The sequence below is a fragment of the Dermacentor silvarum genome, chromosome 6 (genome assembly GCF_013339745.2).
Source record: "Dermacentor silvarum isolate Dsil-2018 chromosome 6, BIME_Dsil_1.4, whole genome shotgun sequence".
In the NCBI taxonomy this organism is placed as follows: Eukaryota; Metazoa; Arthropoda; class Arachnida; order Ixodida; family Ixodidae; genus Dermacentor; species Dermacentor silvarum.
This window is the reverse complement of record NC_051159.1, coordinates 94,165,745-94,185,543: the sequence shown is the minus strand read 5'-3', so window position 1 is coordinate 94,185,543 and position 19,799 is coordinate 94,165,745. Positions and strand designations below refer to the sequence as shown.

Sequence of the window (19,799 nt, the reverse complement as noted above, 5' to 3'; positions counted from 1 at the left end):
GTTAGACTGCACTTTTAAATTAATTATAGGTCTGGGATAAGTTTTGTCCTAAGTGAAAGCAGAAGAAAATTTTACTGTTGGCAGCATGCAAAATCAGTCTACATATCACACGTATGCCACTCTGATGTTCTAATATGGCAGCTGTTCGTTCATCTATTAGTTAGGCAAGTGTCAGCAAGTGATATTAACAGCCATGGCTGCAAATATGGAACAGGCATTAAGAGTAATGGCACCACGTGGATCTTAGTCTTTGCAGCTGGCCAAACCCTCTTATGATATTGAAAGCATCGAAGCTGCTGGACTTTAGGACCTGACATGCACAAGAATGCGAACACAAAACAGCAAAAATTGACAAATATGCCAAGGTTTCTTACGAGAGCCATAGCACATAAGTAAATAAGCAGTTTTCATTAACCTTTCTGGTTTTAAGAAATGTAGTCCAGAGACATCAGTCACATGAGTAAATGAAAACCTACTTATTTATTTCAATCGAACATGAAGACATTCGTTCGATGTAGCAGTACCAAAAAGGAAAATCACACCAAAAACTCTTCCGGTGACCGGACGTGGCATTCAGGATCACAACATCGCAGTTCGCTTGACATATTGACACATCTCACAGAAATAAGTATCATATGGCCATTGCAAATAAAAAGTAACAAACATTTAGAGGCTGTGAAAAATATTGGAACATTTTTCACAAACATACACTTCGGGGAAGCGAAGTGACAGAGAATGGTATGCACCAGTGCAACAATTTATTTTTGGAACCATTAACAAAGCAGCATAGATAGTTATGCAACATGCTCTTGAAAAGTTATCTGCTTACCTCGTGAGCAAACATTAACAAGCTCCTAAAATAGCACTTACACATTCTTTTGTTCATGAAATGCACAGCAGTTACGCACGTCGACTAAAAAGCAGTCGATTGCAATAATGAAATAAAAAGCACTAGCAATTGTTCCCGAACGAGAAGTCAGCTATCTTGAGAGCAGCCTAAGCACATCACTTTCCAAGTGTAACTAGTGCCCTGAACAGAAATTTTATGTTTCCATGCACACATTGACATACTTTATTGAACATTCATAACAGTCCCTTATACTGTTCTTCGATTGGGTTAGCTTTCATGAAATTTTTTACCATGCCTGTTCTTCACACAAAATCAACTTTTCTCTAGCTATTGAACAAATTTTTGCAATGCTAGTTGCACATTCATCCACATGGATCAATTACAACCAGCATGTGCGGTCGCTCAGTAGCCAGTGGAATGTTGTCAAGTGTGCCATTTCAATTAAGATATTTTCACTCACTTTATATGAGGTTATATGGAAGGAATTAAATGACTGCTGTAGTGAATAAGGCATTTTAACTTCATATAAAGACTAGAAAAAATGTTGACAAAATAAGCATGGAATATTTCTGATGTTACCCAGTGTGTTTAAATCACACCCATGGCGATGATACAAACTTTGTAGTAAGTCCCTATGGCTATTGAATCGTGGTCAACAGGGTGAACGATACAGCCATTAATTTGCTCTCATCATTTCTTCGTGTCTGCTTAAGCTCATATGCTTCTTCTGGTAGGTATCTTTATAACACCACATCATCAGAGTTTGCACTTATAACTCTGCAATTACTAAAACATGAACTACTATTCTTACAGGCACTTCCTTCTAGGCCAGGTGCACATTTCTTTTTCCAATATGCCATGCTATCCAGAAAGCTAGCATACCAATATGTCTCACAGAGTTGCTATTTTGTATATATATTACTACTATTTACATTTATTTTTCATACCATTGGTACGAAATTTGCCATAGTTAACCAGTTATAAAAATCATATCACTAAATAAGTTTTTTTTTCAGGCATTTTTTCAACATTTTTTTAACCCACTACAATTTAGTCATGTTCAAATCAACCAATGCTACATACTCAACCCTGAACAAAAACAGTGTTCAAACAGGGCATAGTAAAATGCTGCAAATATGCACCTGGCTTGTGTGTTTGAACAGCTATTCTGCAACAGGAAATATGCATGTGCAACAACTTTTATCAGCGCGCATCCATTATACATGTATTTCTCATTAAGAAACTCCAGTCATGAGCACTGGTGATTCACTGAAAAGCATGCTCCAGACAAAATTAGTAGCAGCATAAGCTAAAGATAAACCAAACTAGACTAAATGGTTCTCATTTGATATGGTATTGGAATTTTGCTTTTACCGCAGTGGCAACCACTACTCAAAGTAATGCCAATCGAGTGAACATACCTGCTCATGCAAACTGAAATAGCTGCATTGATGCAAATTCAAATAAGATGTTGCTAAAATAAACTCTCTCTTTGCATTGAATGCTTTAATTGACTGATTGCCTTCTGCTTTCTCACTCAATTTAAAATGTAACAGATCATTAGCGATAGCTTTCTCATTGGAAAAAAAGGCTATAATAATGTCAAAGCATTTTAAATCAATTACACATTTTACAGACTGCACCTGAGTTTATTTTACACAGGTCTCAAAACATGTAAGCACATACATAAACAGGCATACATAAAGTGAAATTCATACAAGCTGTTGTCATTTTAAAGATAACGAAAAAGCGTGCTAAGTTTATATACATCAATATCCATATATATATAATATATATAAAAGAACACATTATAGTATGCCTTACTAGCAAATTTTCAACACTTTTATTGCACTACAGATATTGCTCACATTATCATGCCAAATGCGCTCAAGCCTCCTTTGACAAAATATGCGGCCTCGCACTGCTCTTTCAAAGCTACACGTTATAGGTCCAGGGAAGGACCTATAAAGGGCAATGAATGCAAAAATGTCTGATGGGAGAATGTTGTGTACACGACTATGACTTGACGGCAGTCATGAGCAACTGCAAGTTTGTCTCAGGTATGTCATCACACAACTCTGTGTAGTCAACCTGTTAAAAAAAATTGGCATAAAAAAACAATTGAATGCATAAAAGCAAGCAATGAGCACGAAATTAATTTGATGGCTTCCACCATGGTGAAAATCGAACTGCTTCACGTTGGGCTTCCGGGCTGCACAGATTTCGTATTACCCAAGAATGTCAGTCATCACATTGAAACAAGTCGGTCACATTTGCAATCACACAAAGAAGCTCATTCTTTGTGCATAACATGCTGCAGTCAGGTAGACCGGCTTGGCGCCAGCAAAATGACCTTCGCATCACATAATAAAAATTGTGTGCAGTAAAAGAGGAACTCTTCACTGCAATAACGATAGCTAGCATGATGCGCCTGGTGACCTAGCAGCTGGTGACCATTTGGTAATGTCATGGGCATCTTGCCGATGGACTGATTATCAAGTCAGCACACATCAGCATGTGCTGTGGATACGATGGGTGTTACAAAGGCTCTCATTCTATTCAAGGCACTGCAGGGCCAACAAGCAATCTGACCATGTTGTCTTAAACTCCGAATGTCTACAGCTTCAGTGCTTCATGGTTAATATTTGATGTGAAAGCAATTTTGTATGCTCGTGTGTTCAGTGAAATGAACAAATTTTATCAAAGTGTTTTTTTTTTTTTTATTTCCCAGATCGAGAGCAACTTTAGTGTTGCACTCTTACGGTACTGAAGGCTGGTTGTAATAATTTCACAATTCTGTGGATGTTTGAGTACACTTGATGTTTGAGTACACTTAATTCGTGCACGTCATTGATGCTTACAGATTGAAATCAATAGCTATCGACGGGCATCCAGCTTTCGTATAGTTTCAAGATAAGCACTTCATAAAACCTTTTGCGTCAATGTTCAGGAGCTGCCTGAAGGCTATAAGGAAACTGGTTCACAGTAAATGAAAACGGCCACAAATGGAGCAAAATGCAGTAACACAAAGTGATTCGCTTTAACTGAGGATGGAAACAACCAAAGTAACTTCATGCTCTGTACTTAAGAAAGTCTTGCGCAGTGTCACGTTCTTATGCAGCAGTTTCTGATTGCTCGCATCAACTTGTCTTCACGTGTGGTGGATGTGTATCTTCCACCGGTTCCCTGAAACAACACAGCCAAAATAAAATAAGAAGGTGGGCTCAAAAACAAAAAACAAAATTCAAAGATAGAATATAAAAAAAGCAACAGAAATATATCCCACTACCGAATATATGCTCAACGTCACCATTCCATTCTTTGTTAATTAGCTCTCATTTCCATACAAATTCAATGCTCACACAATCCTTAAGATAGTAAAGGCTTTGAATAAACATCATTACCAACACTTCATTGCTCTATTAAATTTTATTATATGCTTTAAACCTGTTGGCAACATACATACATATGTGCAAGTCCCATGTATAGATTCTGAATGACCCAGTCACCTCTAGGAAGGATCACCTCACTTCTCATAAATCAAAGCAAGCAACACCAAAAGAAATGAGTCGATGTTGGCCTAAAGCCAATATATCAAGTGGTATTAGCATCCTCAAGTTAGGGTATCGCCCAACAAAACTTAAATGAAAAGGGTTACATTACTGCCTGGCTTAAAGGGGTTGAGACATCAAATTTGTGGCTTGCGCGTTCTTTATTTCAAACGTTTCTTATTGCTCCAGGAAGCATGATACATGCTCGAAGATTCATATATTCTTGGTAAGTAATTTAATATTGCATTATTTATGTGAACGATTTTCGGTTTCGGTTTCTGGGCGCCGAGGTAAACAGTGACATCATTGTCTAAGAAACTTGGTCACGTGAACCCACAAAGCTGGCACGCACGCACTTCTGCATCGTCTACTCTCGCACACACGGTCTGTACCAGCGCAGGCAAACAAAACCACGCCTACAGTTGTCATGACTAGCTGCGGCAGCTCCAATTCCGACTCTACGAATACGTCCAATGCGGCTTACTGCACTCTAGATTCAAGGCTCTCTAGGCTTGCCCGGTGCTGTGGGTCCCCGCTCATTGTACGTCACTCTAATGTGGTATGACGTCACTAAAGCTTTCGTTACACCTCCAACACAATGACATCGGTGTCAATCGCGCTAGCGATGGGTCTCGATCGTGAGAACTAGGATTTAGGCACTCTTTGGAAGCGAATTAAAATATATTTTGAACGTTTGCTGTGTCCAGCACTTCATGTTGAGTGTCCTTGCATACAGAGGAAGCCTACAGCAGGCTTTTGATAGCCTCAAAATTTGGTGTCTCAACCCCTTTAACGGTACAAACTTGAATTAATGGGTAGCATGCATACATGCTGTCTTCACTTACATGGAGCCCAAAAAATAATGAAATATGCCAATTACTTCTAATCATAGCCAAAGTTCATATTTACTATACTACTCTGCCAATCTAACCTGGCAACACTGAACACAAGGTGACCACTGCAAGAACATGAAAGCTGTTAAAATCAATGGAATGATGTGCTGTGAAAAGTATAGCTATAAGTATTTGCGAGGAGACACAATCTTCAAAAGGAATATATATTTCAAGTTCTTGTATTTTGTAAAAAGATAGCAGAATCTTTTTATACACGCCATTTTGTCCATACACAGCCTTAACTAATTGCAAGTTATGACAGCTAGTATTAAGCCCCCAACAAAAGGGAAGAGATGACCAGAGAGAATGCAGAAATTGTAAACTAGGATAGCAAGGCAGCAGTTGCAAATCAGACACATGTTTAAAAGGTATGTGAGCATTTCATACAACAAAGCAATATATAAAGAAAAATATGCAGTGCATTAGCATATTGAGTTCTGGTGTTAACATCACAACAGTCTTATTGTCAATTCCGAAAATATTTTATTACATAAATTTTTCCACGCTTCTGCACTAAACAAATACTGCATCAAATAAAGAACTATAGAAAATGAGAACAGAATTCTTACATAAATCATGGAAGAAACTTAAAAATAATTTATTTGATGCTGCTTCTAAGAAATACAGTAGCTGTACACTGTATACATCTTATTTTATTCCTCAATCTACAACAAAACGGATGCACATATAAACATAAGTGTAAATACAGTAGCTAGCATTAGCAATGCCCCAATGTCCCACATGATATACAAGATGAACATTGATAAAGCCTTTTGTTCTTTAGTACAGATCAATATGATATAAGAAGTGCAAAATAGCAGTTGTACTGATTTTTAAATAAGCGTGCTGCATATTGGCCAAAAGTGCAGGTAACAAAAGGTAAGCCTGCCTCACGTCACAAATCATTCATGTGCATTTCTCCCAGCAGCTTCCAGACTCCCGAAAGAAAAATGAAAACTTAAACCTACAAAAGTACAATAGAAAAAAAAGGACAGAAAGTGTAACATGTTTTTTTTTTTCAAACCCAAACTCAAGATATCTGTGCCGTAATTATATGTGTGCACACACATACAAAAAAAAAAAAATATATATATATATATATATATATATATACTGGCTCAATATCCAGTTTATCCTTGCAGCGCACTAAGTCCTAAGAAAAAAAATTCAGCCGCACCAATAAGTGTTTATGCTCCAGTACACAAAAATAGATACATTATCAGCTCACAAGACAAATCTCTGAAATGGTCTTGATTTCTTCAAAGTTTTAAAAGAAAGTAGACTTTATATATATATATATATATATATCAACAGAAATTGTGATTACTCTCCCATGCCTGCAGATTGATACCCCAAACTAGCACTATGCACAAATGCAATGCGGTCCTAGTTTTTGCCGTAATCAACAGCTCATTGTTGAGAAATGGGAAAAACACGGCACCTCAGAATGTAACACATTCAACAACACAGCCATACACTAACAAGGATTATGATATTGTTATTTGAGATTAAGGTATAGTGCATTGTGTCCTTCTCATGAAATGCAGATATACCATGATTATGCAACCAATAAATCAATTTGTATAAAATTTATTGCGCTGAAAAAAGTATAATGTTAGGTTCCCTGACAGTTTGAAGTAGAATTTTGGCTTGACTCATCAAATTCTCCACAAAAATTTACAAAAATCTTGAAAATTGTATATTTTAACCCTTTGTTTGCAACTCCACAACAAACACATATGATGTCACCTACTAAATGAGATATGTAAGAGTGTTCAAGCAGACAAAATTATCACATTACATGTGGCTGTAAAATACATTTTTTTTTATTTACATAACCAAGACAACGGTTGCACACAAAGTCTAAATTAATGTATTGATATGTTTTGCTTACAACACTTGAAGAGATGTGAGAAGGTATAGAGCAGTAAACATTATGCTTCAATTTATTTTGTAACTTTTCAATTTTGAAGAGGTTTCGATGAAATATTCAGGACCGAAATTAAAAATCTTCTCAGACAAGGACTCGAATCTCAGTTATTCTTTAAAAATGTAGCAAAGTTAATTTAAACCTGCTCACTGATTGCCTGACAAGAACATAACTGCTTTTCAATTGTACCTATTGATGAGGGGCGAGATGAGGCATATAACACCTAGAGGTCATAATAAGATTATGAGGTTATAATACCTAAAGCAGTATATTAGGAAACAGTACACTATATATGGACAATATACCATTAAAGGCAATATATTCATACTTGTGCATGACTGGGACAGTATGCGAGCAAATTCATAAGGGGTGCGGCGGCAGCTAGGCAGGGATAGTTCTATGGAATATGCGAGAATTTTAATGCTGTATAATGAATGATTGTCTCCCAGACTTTTGGCGTCAATATAAGTTTGTCTACCACACATTTGACAGAATTTTGGGACTGTTATCAGCCAAGCTACTTCCTCGAAATATTGCACACACATATGGCATATTCGGGTGGCTGTTTCAGAGCGCTCTGGCTGAGCTACGAAGCAGAATAAAAGCGACTTAAAAACCATAACAAAAAGATAAACGGGAATGAAAGTGATGATCCCACTTCCTTATCATCAGTGAAGTCCGCTTATGCTAGCAGTAATGCTTAGTTGCTCTTTTACAAGATTTTTGTGGCCCTGTTAGAGTGCTCTGACACGACCACCCGAATATTCCAATAGTTTCAATAATAGTATGAATTTATGCACGAAGCAGTGCAGCCACTTAAGCAAGGTGCATAACCCCATTATATTGATGGCCAATTTTTTTGTCACGAACACTGGTTGCCTAGAGGTGTGTCCACGTCCCTGTATTGAGGCACCACACTTCTATACCACTAGATAATTATTGCTAAACATCCAGTGCATTCTTTATATACAAATAGCAAAACAAAATACGTAGAGAATGCAATAAATTTTCAACTTACATCCCTGTGAAAAGAAAATTAAAATCCCAAGCTTTGTTAAACAAGCAGTGAAATTAATTGGTGTAAGATATTTCATGACAGTTACCAGTTACTATACCTGGATAGTAGTTGTACAGCAATAGTATTCGAAAGGTACAAGCAGTATAAAAGAACTGTAACTCATAGCTGCGACAAAAAGATGTATGTTGAACGTACATTGTACATGAGTATCTCACTGTGCTCTAGGATCCCTGCAGTACAGTATTTGCAGCATCTCCTCTATTTTTTTCAATGCCTGCCAGATGTGACCAATCCAACCGTTCACCACCCTCTCCGATCGCCCTTTCCTACTCTCCCCGTCAGCTAGCGTTTGTGCCTGTTTTACGGTGGTGGGGGAGAGTACCTTCTGAATGGCGCCTCACGACAGAAGTCGGAGGAAGTAATTCTGACAGACGCGTGATGTGTCCACAGCTTCTCGTCCGGAACGGCAGTGGCGTGCGCTCAGACACACGCGTGATGCTAGCAGTCGTGCCTTCCAGGTAGCATCACATCACGGCAATTCACTGAGCTAAGGCGAACCAACAGCTCTCACTGCAGAGAGCGATTGCACTGGCATTGAAAAAATAGAGGAGGCGCTGGTATTTGGTGCCTATTGTACAATTCAGGCCTTATGATCAGCTACAGTATGACATCTTTGCAGAAGTTCTTGGTGAAAATATTACATTGATATTTGAGTCATAGATCAATACATCTCAAAGATACACAAATGAAAGTAAAATAATGTACACTCTGTCAGATGTGATATGCAGGTTTTCCCATTTATGCTGAAGAAAACTTTCAAATGGACCATGCAAATTAACCACCAAATCTTGCATTGTAAAATTTAATGCTTGAAATATGATGCTGGAGCAACATAGACACTAAAATCTGCCAATGAGGAAAAGCCTGGCATTGTGTTCAGCATATGTGTTCTTCAGCATCTCAGTGTTTGTGGTGTCAATATAAGAAGTTGAATCTCAAATATGCTGGTACTGCAAGTGTATATCAGCATAAACGCAAACAGCTGCGTTGCTTGAGATCTGTGGTGATGTGTATATTAAAGGTGCACACAAGTTTTACGAAAATTGCTGAGTGTGTTCCACTCAGCTGCTGGCATCAACATGTGGCAGTGGCGTAATCAATACAAATACATTTTTGTGCAATTTTCTTTTAAATATTCATGCAACAAAAATGTCTAGTGGTTCTTGGTTGATCATAACAATAACAAGATATATCGCCACCAAGGCTGCTGTTCGCAGATACATTCTCCACATTCCTATGTACAAATACACAGGAACATCTGCACTATGCTAGACTGCTCTGATGATTACAAGCTAACTTTATTAGCAGGTCTTGAGCAAATACTCTCATCAGGATGTAAGTACCTTCATATGACAAGAGAATATTTATTCATATACCTCATCGGCTGCAGGAGTAGTAGTACACTACATAAAATGTCATTTGTGATAAAGTATGTGACAAGAAACCGAAAAATTAATCTTTCTTCGCAGTTTTAAGGGAGTACAGATTGTGAGTTAGCCCTTACAATATGTTTAACAGAAAACTGGTACATGTTTTCTAGCGTTGAAAGAAATTGAAACAGTCATTTTAAGCAACTGCTAGGCTCAACTTCTGTTTGATTGAACTCAGGAATTTCGAAGCTATGGTTGATTTCTCAAGATGATTAGAACTATGTCAATGCCATCATTAAATGTGAGTGATAGAACTTAAAAATAAGTGCCCTTGTAAAGTTCACTGCATGTAATAATTTTACTGCAAAGCAGAGACACAGGTTACCAACTGATATTTATCCTCTTTAAAATGTCAATGTCATTTTGTCAAATTGCAGGGAAGCATTTCATACATACATTTGCATGGTCGCCACAGAGCTGTTGTTGCATATACTCTCTGTTTTCACATGGCAAGACTTGTGGCAAAGCAGGTTACAACCTGAAATTGTTCAAGAGGCCATGGCATAAGAACAGGACGCACAGTACTCTTTCTCTCTGCAGGGTAGACCATGCAAAAAGCAAATATGCCATATTTCCTTCTTTCAAAATCCCCATTAACACAGAGAAGGCCATAACAGCAGAAATACCTACCTCTGCAGACGTAACCTTGTTTTCCTAGCCTTCTGGTCAGTAGCCTTGAACAAACGTGACACTGAACTCCTCTGCAAGAGTGAGAATATGAAAGCAATGTTATTTTGGTTGGTAATGCAATATATTAGATCTTTCCAATTTTCTTGAAGTAAATTTATTCTAGGCATTTCAACTTCTGGATGTGCATACCTAAGTCCATAATTTCTTATTGTCACACTTTCAGAAACTAAGCAGGCATCAGTTTCTAAAAGTGAAAATGCAAATATCGATACAAATGACAGCAGAGATGAAATTTCTTGCCATGTTTGCTTAAAATACTACATATCAAGACACTCAATGTTAATCACATCATAAGAATCTGTTAAACGTACAACAATTTTATTAACAACAGGTTCTTACAATACAGCATACAGTAAATGCAGTAAATTCCCTCATAGGCTAAGAAAGCAAGCTAAAGAATCACACTGACAAATCAAAGGCACATTAGCAGGCAAGTTCCAGTTTCTGCCAGAACTTGTGCAAAACCTTGCGTACACATTTGCAATAGCTTCCAATTGGCATCATCACTGCTAGCATCATCACCTGCCATATTAAGCATTTACATGTTTAGTTCTATTTGTGACACTTATTGCCACACACATGAACAATATGAGTGCATGAACTGCCTCATATAAGGGATAGTGCAAGTGGTTTAGAATGTAAATGTCTGTAAGGCTCTTACCCTGGGATATGCTTGGCCACAAATATGTGATCGTTGAAAATGTGCAGTTTGACACCTTTCCTCCGCCACTTACTGCGATGTGCCAAATGTGGAGGGATCAAGTAATGCCTGCGAGAGAAAATATTGCTCAATTATTTACAAATATGATTCAAGGAGGAAACCTGATGATCAGTTATGTTCACAATACAGACATCCTAGTTGATAAACTCACAATTTCTGTGGAGCACAGTGACCATTACGGCAAGCTGTGTGCTGCACATATTATTCAGCATTTATAAAAGTTTCAAGCTCTTCCCATGTGCCCAGGTATCAAAGATCCATCTTAATAAAGTATGCTATTTGCTGCACAAAGTGAGCACTTTAGCTGCTCTGCAGCTTCTTTCTTTCTTGCATCTTTGGAAACTTGGATAATGTTACCTTTGGTGGTTGAATACCATAATTCCCGGAATCAATACTGCATAACTAAGGTGCAGCATTTTCAGTTTATTATTTTCCCATAAGTTGGTGTACTCTTTTCTGTTTATATTTCCCCCGAAAACTAGGTTCTCTTTCTATGAATATATTTTTGCAGATGAACTATCAACAGATATTTTTCATTGAAATTATGGTTCACTAATTTTGTTGACACTCTGAAACATGCTGGATGGCTACAGATGTTGCTCTTCAACACTAGTAGTTGCATGCAATACTGAGAATAACAGTTTTTTGAGTAGCAGTCTAGCAAACATTCAATGACATACTGCAATATGACTATGGATACAGTTATTAAGAGTGAATGTTTTCTGACACTAAACACAAATAGAATGAACATATTTGCAGCATTATGTGGGTACAGAGCTCCAACAAATAATACAGGGAAAAATGGCTCGGTAGATACGACCTCGTGTTACCATCAGTGAACTTTACCAGTTCATCCACTGAAGTGGCTGCAGCGAAAATATTGCAGAAACCCGAGCCAGGGTTGCCTCTACCTTTCTGATACCCATAAGCAAGAATATTAAAAAATTATGATATTTGAATGGTAACTATAATTGTGTGATAGTACAGAAAGAATAGTGTGGATTAGATAAATACTACGTCCGACGTTTTCTTCTTTGTGATGTACGCAACTTCCTTTCTGCATGGTATTACTATGCATGTTGTGGAATTCGAACTATGCACACCCTTGCAATTTTTTTTATTGCGATAGCAATTATATGGACACTTCAACCGGATTTCTGCTTCGCCTCGTCGTCGCGTCGCTGGTCGCCGTCGGCGTCCCGTCGCTGTCGCCGTCGCTGTCGCGTCGCTGTCTCCGGCGCTGTCGCCGTCGCCGTGAGGTTCCCTATAGATAAAATCTTCACCGCGCGCCGTATGCCCGAGCGGAAGCGTGCTGGTGACACTTCAAACCGGATTCTGCTGTCGCCGTCGTCGTCGCCGTCGCTGTCGCCGTCGCCGTGAGGTTCCCTATCACGCGCTATCACGGAGAGCGAACGCACTCAATCACCCACGCGCAAGCAAGGAAGCGGGAAGTCAGCGCCGGAGGGAGCGCGGGGGGGGGGGCGCACTTCTACTCTGCCAACAACCGCGCGCTCGTCGCTCGTCCGCACCGTCTCTTATCTCCATACGGCTCTGACCTTTATGCGCCGTGCATTCGCCGCTCAGTTTCCGTTGAAGCGATAGACCGCACGTATCTTCGCCCGCTGCGGCGTATGGGCTCGCTGCCAGCATTTTGACTGTCGTGTCTGCAGTCATTCAGTGTGATCTATTCATGTTTGTTTGTGCGCGCTCACACCACGCTTGTTCATTCAGTTAGTAATAGTCGGGCCACATTTTCCAACACACGCTACACATGCAATGCTGCCCGGATCGGCAGTGCAGCACTACAGTTGTGTCCCTTCGCACGCGCTGCCCACGGGAAGCGCTTCTCATCAACACCACCGTTTCACACGCGCCTTCTCGTGGTCATCGAGTCTCTCTTCATGTCAGTCTACTTACGCCGCAGCACACCTGCTTACTTAATCAGCTCATGTTTACTACAATTCATATTGCTACCAAAGCCGCTCACCTTACTTCATATGACATCGCTGTGTTGCTATCGCATTCATTGCTTCGCCCTTAGGGCGGAACTGTGACATTTTTTTAGCAATGACGCACGAGCATTGACTGAAGGCTGCCTTCTAGCGGCAAAGAGTACTCCTGAACCGAACAGCGCCGCAGATGGCATTGAACTGGAAATCATCTTGCATGCCCACGCATATAGTTGCCGATCCCACCGCTCTTCCCAACTACCAGTCCACTGACATGCCTTGTGGTCGACACTAGCATGATGTTATTATAAAATTGTAAAGGTGTTCATAGGCAGACTTTGGCACTCTCAGCCTTCCCTGTCTAAGTAGGCAAGATTTATTTAGTTAGAACGTATAGCTTTATGAAACTTTTATTCGCACTTCTTTGGTAAAAAGTGTGTGCTATTTTTCTGAGGTGGTCCAACATTTTACTCTAAAGGGTATTTAAAGGAGCTAGTAAGTTCATTCTTCGAGGTTTGGAGCAGCAGAAAATTGTAGAACACGTACAGAGAAAGGAACGTCTGTGTCTGTGTTCTACAATTTTCTAATTCAATAAAAAAAAGAAACATTTTATTATTTGAATATATTTCTTTCAGAGAATCTTGGTGCAACATTGTTTATTTTCACTGTTTTTGTGTCAGCAAGGTGAAGTAGCGTTGTGGTCAGTGTAACATGTTTTTAGAGCTTGTGAAAACAGACACATTTTTTTGTTTCTGGTGTTCAGTAACACACCGCTCAAACACCTATCTGACTGACATGACTGCAACGTTGCATTTGAGATGACTTTCAAACCTGAAGTCTTCTTACACCATTTTAAAATTCAGTTTTTGTGTAATCATGGCTGCAGGTGACGGGGCCGGTGCTGTTTAAAGGCTTTTTGTTTTTCAGGCTCAATGACTTATGTTCAAGGTTCTGCCTGGGGATTAATCAACTCCGAGTCCAAAACTTCTACTACAACTGATGTCTAGAGCAAAATGATCCAGCGCCGCCTATGAGATTTGAGACATCTAATTTTCCCTGTACATTTGCAGTGCTGCTATATACCTAGGGCATTTGGTGGCCGTGAATCCTGTGGGCTACTGTGCAAACTATGTGGCGTTGTCGCTGCAACATCGCTGTTGGCAGTGATGTTGTTGATGCTTTCAACATTGCTTTCTACTAACCACCTTATTTTTAGAGCATCCTCTATTGTAGGTATGTGCCATGTTTGAGGCTTATCATCATCATTGTCATGTGCGCCTCCTTTGTGCTGCAGAAGCTGTTTTCACGAGCATGGCAACGAAGAACTGCACGCAAACACACCATCTTGTCAAGAACAATTTCTATGCAGTGCCACATAATGTAATCCTCGTCCACTACAGTACAGCCTCCGAAATAAATGCACAAGTGCCACTGCTTTCAGAGTCTGTGTTGAGCACTGTTGTGGCGCAATAGCTCAGTGGTTAGCGTGCACTGCTTCACTGTCATTGGTTCAAACACCGGTGTTGGTGGTTGTGGAGAGGAGAAGGAAGAATAAACTTCAATAAAGAAATGAGCAGGCGAGAGTCTTCTCCGTAGGCAGGCAGCATCCTCAGTCCAGGAATCCATGGGAGAGTTAGTTTTTTTTTCACTCTGCGGCAATAGCAAAGCTGGGAATGACTAGGTGGCCTAACAATGCCAAAAATCGGCGTTGTGTGTCGTCAAGGATGAGAACGGTTGTCGTCAGCGTAGCAGAATGCACGGATGGGACGGATGGACAGACGGACAAGATAAACCCAATTTTGAGCACTGCTGTCGCAGTAAAATGATCACATGTCCACCTCCTGCACATGTCAGAATCATTTCTAATGATTCCCGTTGTCCTTAAAGGGCATCTGAAACACTTCTCTAACTAATCATAGAATAGCCTCACTATTAAAGGGTGTCACCTTACAACCTCCTGCAGCAAAAATTTTTCAAATCTTTCAAGTATAAGCCGAGTCAGACGTAGTTATCACACCGACGAGTGGCTTTCTCTCTCCTTTCGTCTGCACTAGCATGCTGGAAGCTACACAGGGGAGGTAGGGCAAGGCTCTGTCCAAAATTTGAGCTTTTCAGTGATGAGAGGGCTCGTCGCAGCATCCTGTGACAGCCGCAGCATCTACGCAACGCAGCACGTTGATGCTATCTCGGAGGCCAAACAGCTATGCCTGTTGTGTGTAGACTGGCAATGCAAAGAAGGAATGCATTTTCTGTCCCTGAGATCACGGACATAAATTTTTTAATATATTTACTTCAAAATTAGCAATAATAGTATTACTGAGAATGTTCTCGTAATCACGAAATCAGCCAATAACTGTTGGTGGGCTTTGCTGCTTGCGATGACATTTCGAAGGCGAGAGCAAGCGATTTCTCTCTTCTTGACATGATACTGTAAATTCCCTGCTGCATGCACTGCAATCATATTTAGCTCACCTGTCCATAGGAACCTCTTCTACAGATCAGTAACATTTTCTTACTATGTTTAAAAGTGCTTCAGGGCTCCTTTAAGAAAGCATGCTGTGCACTTGTATTATGTCTGTGCCACTTATGAAATGAAGCAGAAATCATCACACTTTACTATCCTATGTATCAGGCAGTAGCTATCCTTAGCTTAGCGTGCACCTTGTGTTTGTGTCCTCATTAAAGGTATATTAACAGCAGTTGCCTACCAGGACCTCGACAGTAAAGATATCAGTCAATTTATTTGCTATTAACTTTTCTTTCCTGAAAAACTAGAAATGGGTGACAGCGTAAGTAACAGCTTTCTGTTTTTTTTTTACCAAAAACCAATTTATAAAGCTTTATTGCCACTGATTGACCGCATGAACAAGTTCTGACACTGTACATTATTCACTTTTTAGTACTATATTTTGGCATGTAAGGTTTCCGGTTGGCTACTATGAAAAATAACACATACCTGGGAATGTTGACTGTCATTAAAAATTAAAAACAGCCCATTAGACAACACAAAATGTCACTAGAAGGTGCAAGCACAAGGGATGTATAAATCTGTACCTTAATTTGCATTTCTTTTTTGAGAAACAATGATCCTCTAGCCAGCAAAGAAAGAGCATGTGCTGATTAAGACCTGCTTTATCTATACACAATTCACTCCTTTTTCATTAACTTCCAGAGGCAGAGCATCCACTTTCAACAATGTCAGTATAGAAAGACATCAAAAAAAGTGTCTTCCTGAGTGAGATCAATGCCATACCTGATGACACCGTTCTCCTTTGCTTCGACGACAAGCAGTGACTTATCGCTCACATAGGTCCGGCTAGAGGCAGCACTGATTCCGGACCCATCGCTGATGCTGCTCCTTGTGCTACCATTGTTGCGAACGCCTGTTGACATAATAAAAAGTTTATAGTCCATCGTAAAGCAAGTTTCACCATTTTCTTAGGATTTAAATCTGAATACAACTTGACGTACACCATTAAGAACACCATCCACTTGTTTATTGCATTTCATTATCATACTTTCGTGCTTTGTTTTTGGTTTTCTGGAAATCATTTCCTGATTATTAGCACGTATGGCAGACTTTGTGGAACACCTTGGACGATTGCTATGTAGTCCTCTTACACAGATTACCCTCTGCAGTAGCCCAATGGCTATGCCGTTGCATGTACAGCTGGGCTCGAGGTTGCGGGTTCGAATCCAGCTGCTATTTTGATGAAGGCGACAAGCAAAAATGCTCGTGTGTTTAGATTTATGTACCCGTGAAACCCCAGGTGGTCGAAATTATTCTAGAGTTCTCGACTGCTTGGTGCCTCAATCATGGTTATGGCACGTAAAACACTGGAATGTAATTTTTTCTTAAACAGACTGATTGACCTTGTGGCAACTAAGTAATTGAAAAGTCCATTTTGATTAGAAAACAAAACAAATTTTGACATGGCATTATTTCATATAAGTTCTGGACATTGAAATTCTTACCCACACACCCAAAAATATTACCTAAAAAAATTTTAATTCTACTCTACACTATATTGAGGCAACAGCATTGATCATTTTACTTATGGCATTTATAATACTTTGTTGGAACTGAACAACTAGTTCCAGATAAGATGAGATTGAATTATACTTGTCAATGCTAGAGCTTAATTATTAACACCATTGACTTTATTAAAAATCAGAATAGGTTGCCTACAGTTTACATGGAAGAAAACAAAAGGAGATCAATAATTAAAGCAACTTACCTGGAACATCCAGGTGAGTATTTCCTATAGATAGAAAACAAACGAGAAGAAATAGCAAGTTAGCACAACATCGCAGCAAAAGAGTAAACATGGCTTATTTCTGGTGTTTTGCTCATAGAGGGGACAGAGAAATATATAGCAAGAGGAAAGCATTGGTTGTTGCAAGTAATTCATCAACCGACATCAGTCGAGGATAAACTGCTACGCAGAAATACTAATTGGAAACAGAGAAAAGATGACCATTTCATCACATAATCACCATGGCAACCTCTCCAAGGCATAGAAAATACCGAACGAGCGAATTAAATCTTTGTTACCACTTGCAAGTAATGCTCTAATAACATTGATATACAGCCTTGCTAATTATTTGCAGCACATTTGCTCAATCTTGAATTAGCTGTGCATTTGCATTTTATATTAACCACATGCTCTGTAAGTAGATAAAACAGCAAACAGTAGCTGTTCTATTTTGTATCAATACTAAATCGTTTAATACTGAATGCAATAGTGCATTATGTTATCGTAATATTTTTGAGAGAGTGATGCAAAAATGATATGAAATTCATGTGAACTTAGTGAAAATATAATACGGAAATGAAATAGATTATTGAATTTTCCATTAAAATGTTCCAGTATGGATATCAGGCCCATCAAAAAGCATGTACTTTTAGAAGTTTAGTGAAGCAAATGGTTCCTTAAGATATGAGAAGAATGATGAAGGTTGCTGCCCATCAACAATGATCCTCTGCACTCAGTCATTCCAAGGGAAGCATGAGAACTTTCAGCTTTCTTCATATGACCTTGGCGGGTAGTAGGATGCTGGGGGCACAAACATGCAAGGGCATGGTTGCTGCTGTTAATTCATCTCGTGTGTTGATAGTGCAGAGTGATATTGCTAGTCTATTATTCTCATGTAGCCAATTGCACTGCTCAGAGTACTTCATTTCTTGCTCGCATAAAAACCTTTCCATAGATGTCACATCTTATTGCATTAGCACACTAGGTCTCTCAGAGGCATAGCAGTAGAGAAGGATGCCAAAGGGCAATATCACGCAAGCATCTCGCTTTCTGAATGTTCGCTTCACTTAAGTCACTCAGTAGGCGGTGCTCCATTTGCGCTCCCGCCTCGCCGCACTGACAGCCCCCTACAAAAGCACGGTGCCAGCGAATCACCAGAGCACAAGCAAACATTAAAAAGTGAGATGTCACCCATAGCACATCACAGCTTCTTAGAATATCAAAGCATTTTTTTTTTTGTTTATGCAACTTCAATGGGCAGATGAATCTGGGTAAATAATTGACAGTCTTATTATCTCCCATTTATTCAATGCACTGGTTTGGAAGCACGCACTATGATTATGAACACTTAATACGTGCCAAATGATACGTTGTGGAGGAAATCGGTACCACTATATGCCAAATCAGTGCTGTGAAAATATGCAATGTAGAGGAAGTTTCACAGATGGAAAAAATTATCATCCATTGGACTTTAGCACAAAGCTACAAAGGAAACCTATATGGGTTTCCCAGAAGGAAAGTTTTGCAGTTGAAGAAACATTTGTCCTGCTTTGGAGGTCAAATTGGGAACCAATGCTTCGCTGGGGAAGTTGCTCTACCCTTTGAGCTAACCAGGAGGCAAGCAGATCGCAGGGCAAGGCCAAATTAATCGACAACTCAAAGCGACACTAAATATGGCCAATTCAGTTTTATAGAAATCCACAAAGTGGAGGCAATTTCATGGAAGAGAAATATTGTCATGCACCTGACAGTAGCATATGAAGCTACAAAGAAATACCACTATATATTGCACAAGAGCGCTGATAAGTGTGCCACAACACTAACTAAAGGTTGAGGTCAACATTTTTGTTTCGGTACAGTCAGTGTCCATATCAGTTATACGAGCAGGTCAGTCAAAAAGCAATGATAACAAGGTCAAGCAAGAAGTAGAGGCCTGTAGTGAAGCTCAGAGGCACTTACTGTAGGACTAGTTAGTTTAAGTGTTATTCAAGAGCTGAGCGCGGAACCATGTGCGAGAAAAAGGAACACAATAGCGATCTTTAGTCATCTGGGGCCCTGAATGATTCCTGAACAGCACTGGAAATCTTCAATTTCCTGCAAGCACTTTCTCATAGGCAACAGTGCCAAAACCTGGGGCTCGATGCTTGCCAACTTAATTCTATGGCCATAATGCATGTGTCAAAGCAGAAGCTGTTGGCTGCTAGAAACCCTGTGGGAGCTGTCGCATGGTACTCTTTTGGTTGACGCTGCCTCGCACCATGTTCTCTGTGTCACATCATGCAAGCCATCTATCAAATCAAAAACAAAACATACAGAGAGACAAGATTGCAAGGAGGTTATTTCAAGAATGCTTTGATGATGTTTGATTATGATAAACTCTTCACTGCAACCCACAATGCTTTGTAGAGACTCAGGGGGTGAGGATAAATGACGAGCGCTGGGTGAGGTTAT

The 19,799-nt window shown here is 39.5% G+C and overlaps 1 protein-coding gene across 1 annotated transcript in view; it reads right to left on the bottom strand.

The window, feature by feature from the left end:
• Nucleotides 1–452: 452 nt before the first annotated feature.
• The window catches only part of LOC119456789 (uncharacterized), a 72,940-nt gene continuing 53,593 nt past the window's right edge, over nt 453–19,799 (bottom strand). The window contains exons 17-22 of the mRNA XM_037718606.1: nt 17,331–17,354; nt 16,346–16,475; nt 11,084–11,191; nt 10,363–10,433; nt 10,129–10,210; nt 453–4,036 (exon numbers count right to left, since the gene is read on the bottom strand). Coding sequence (XP_037574534.1) covers nt 3,991–4,036; nt 10,129–10,210; nt 10,363–10,433; nt 11,084–11,191; nt 16,346–16,475; nt 17,331–17,354 — 461 coding nt within the window. The 3' untranslated portion in view covers nt 453–3,990. The remainder of the gene's footprint in view (nt 4,037–10,128; nt 10,211–10,362; nt 10,434–11,083; nt 11,192–16,345; nt 16,476–17,330; nt 17,355–19,799) is intronic.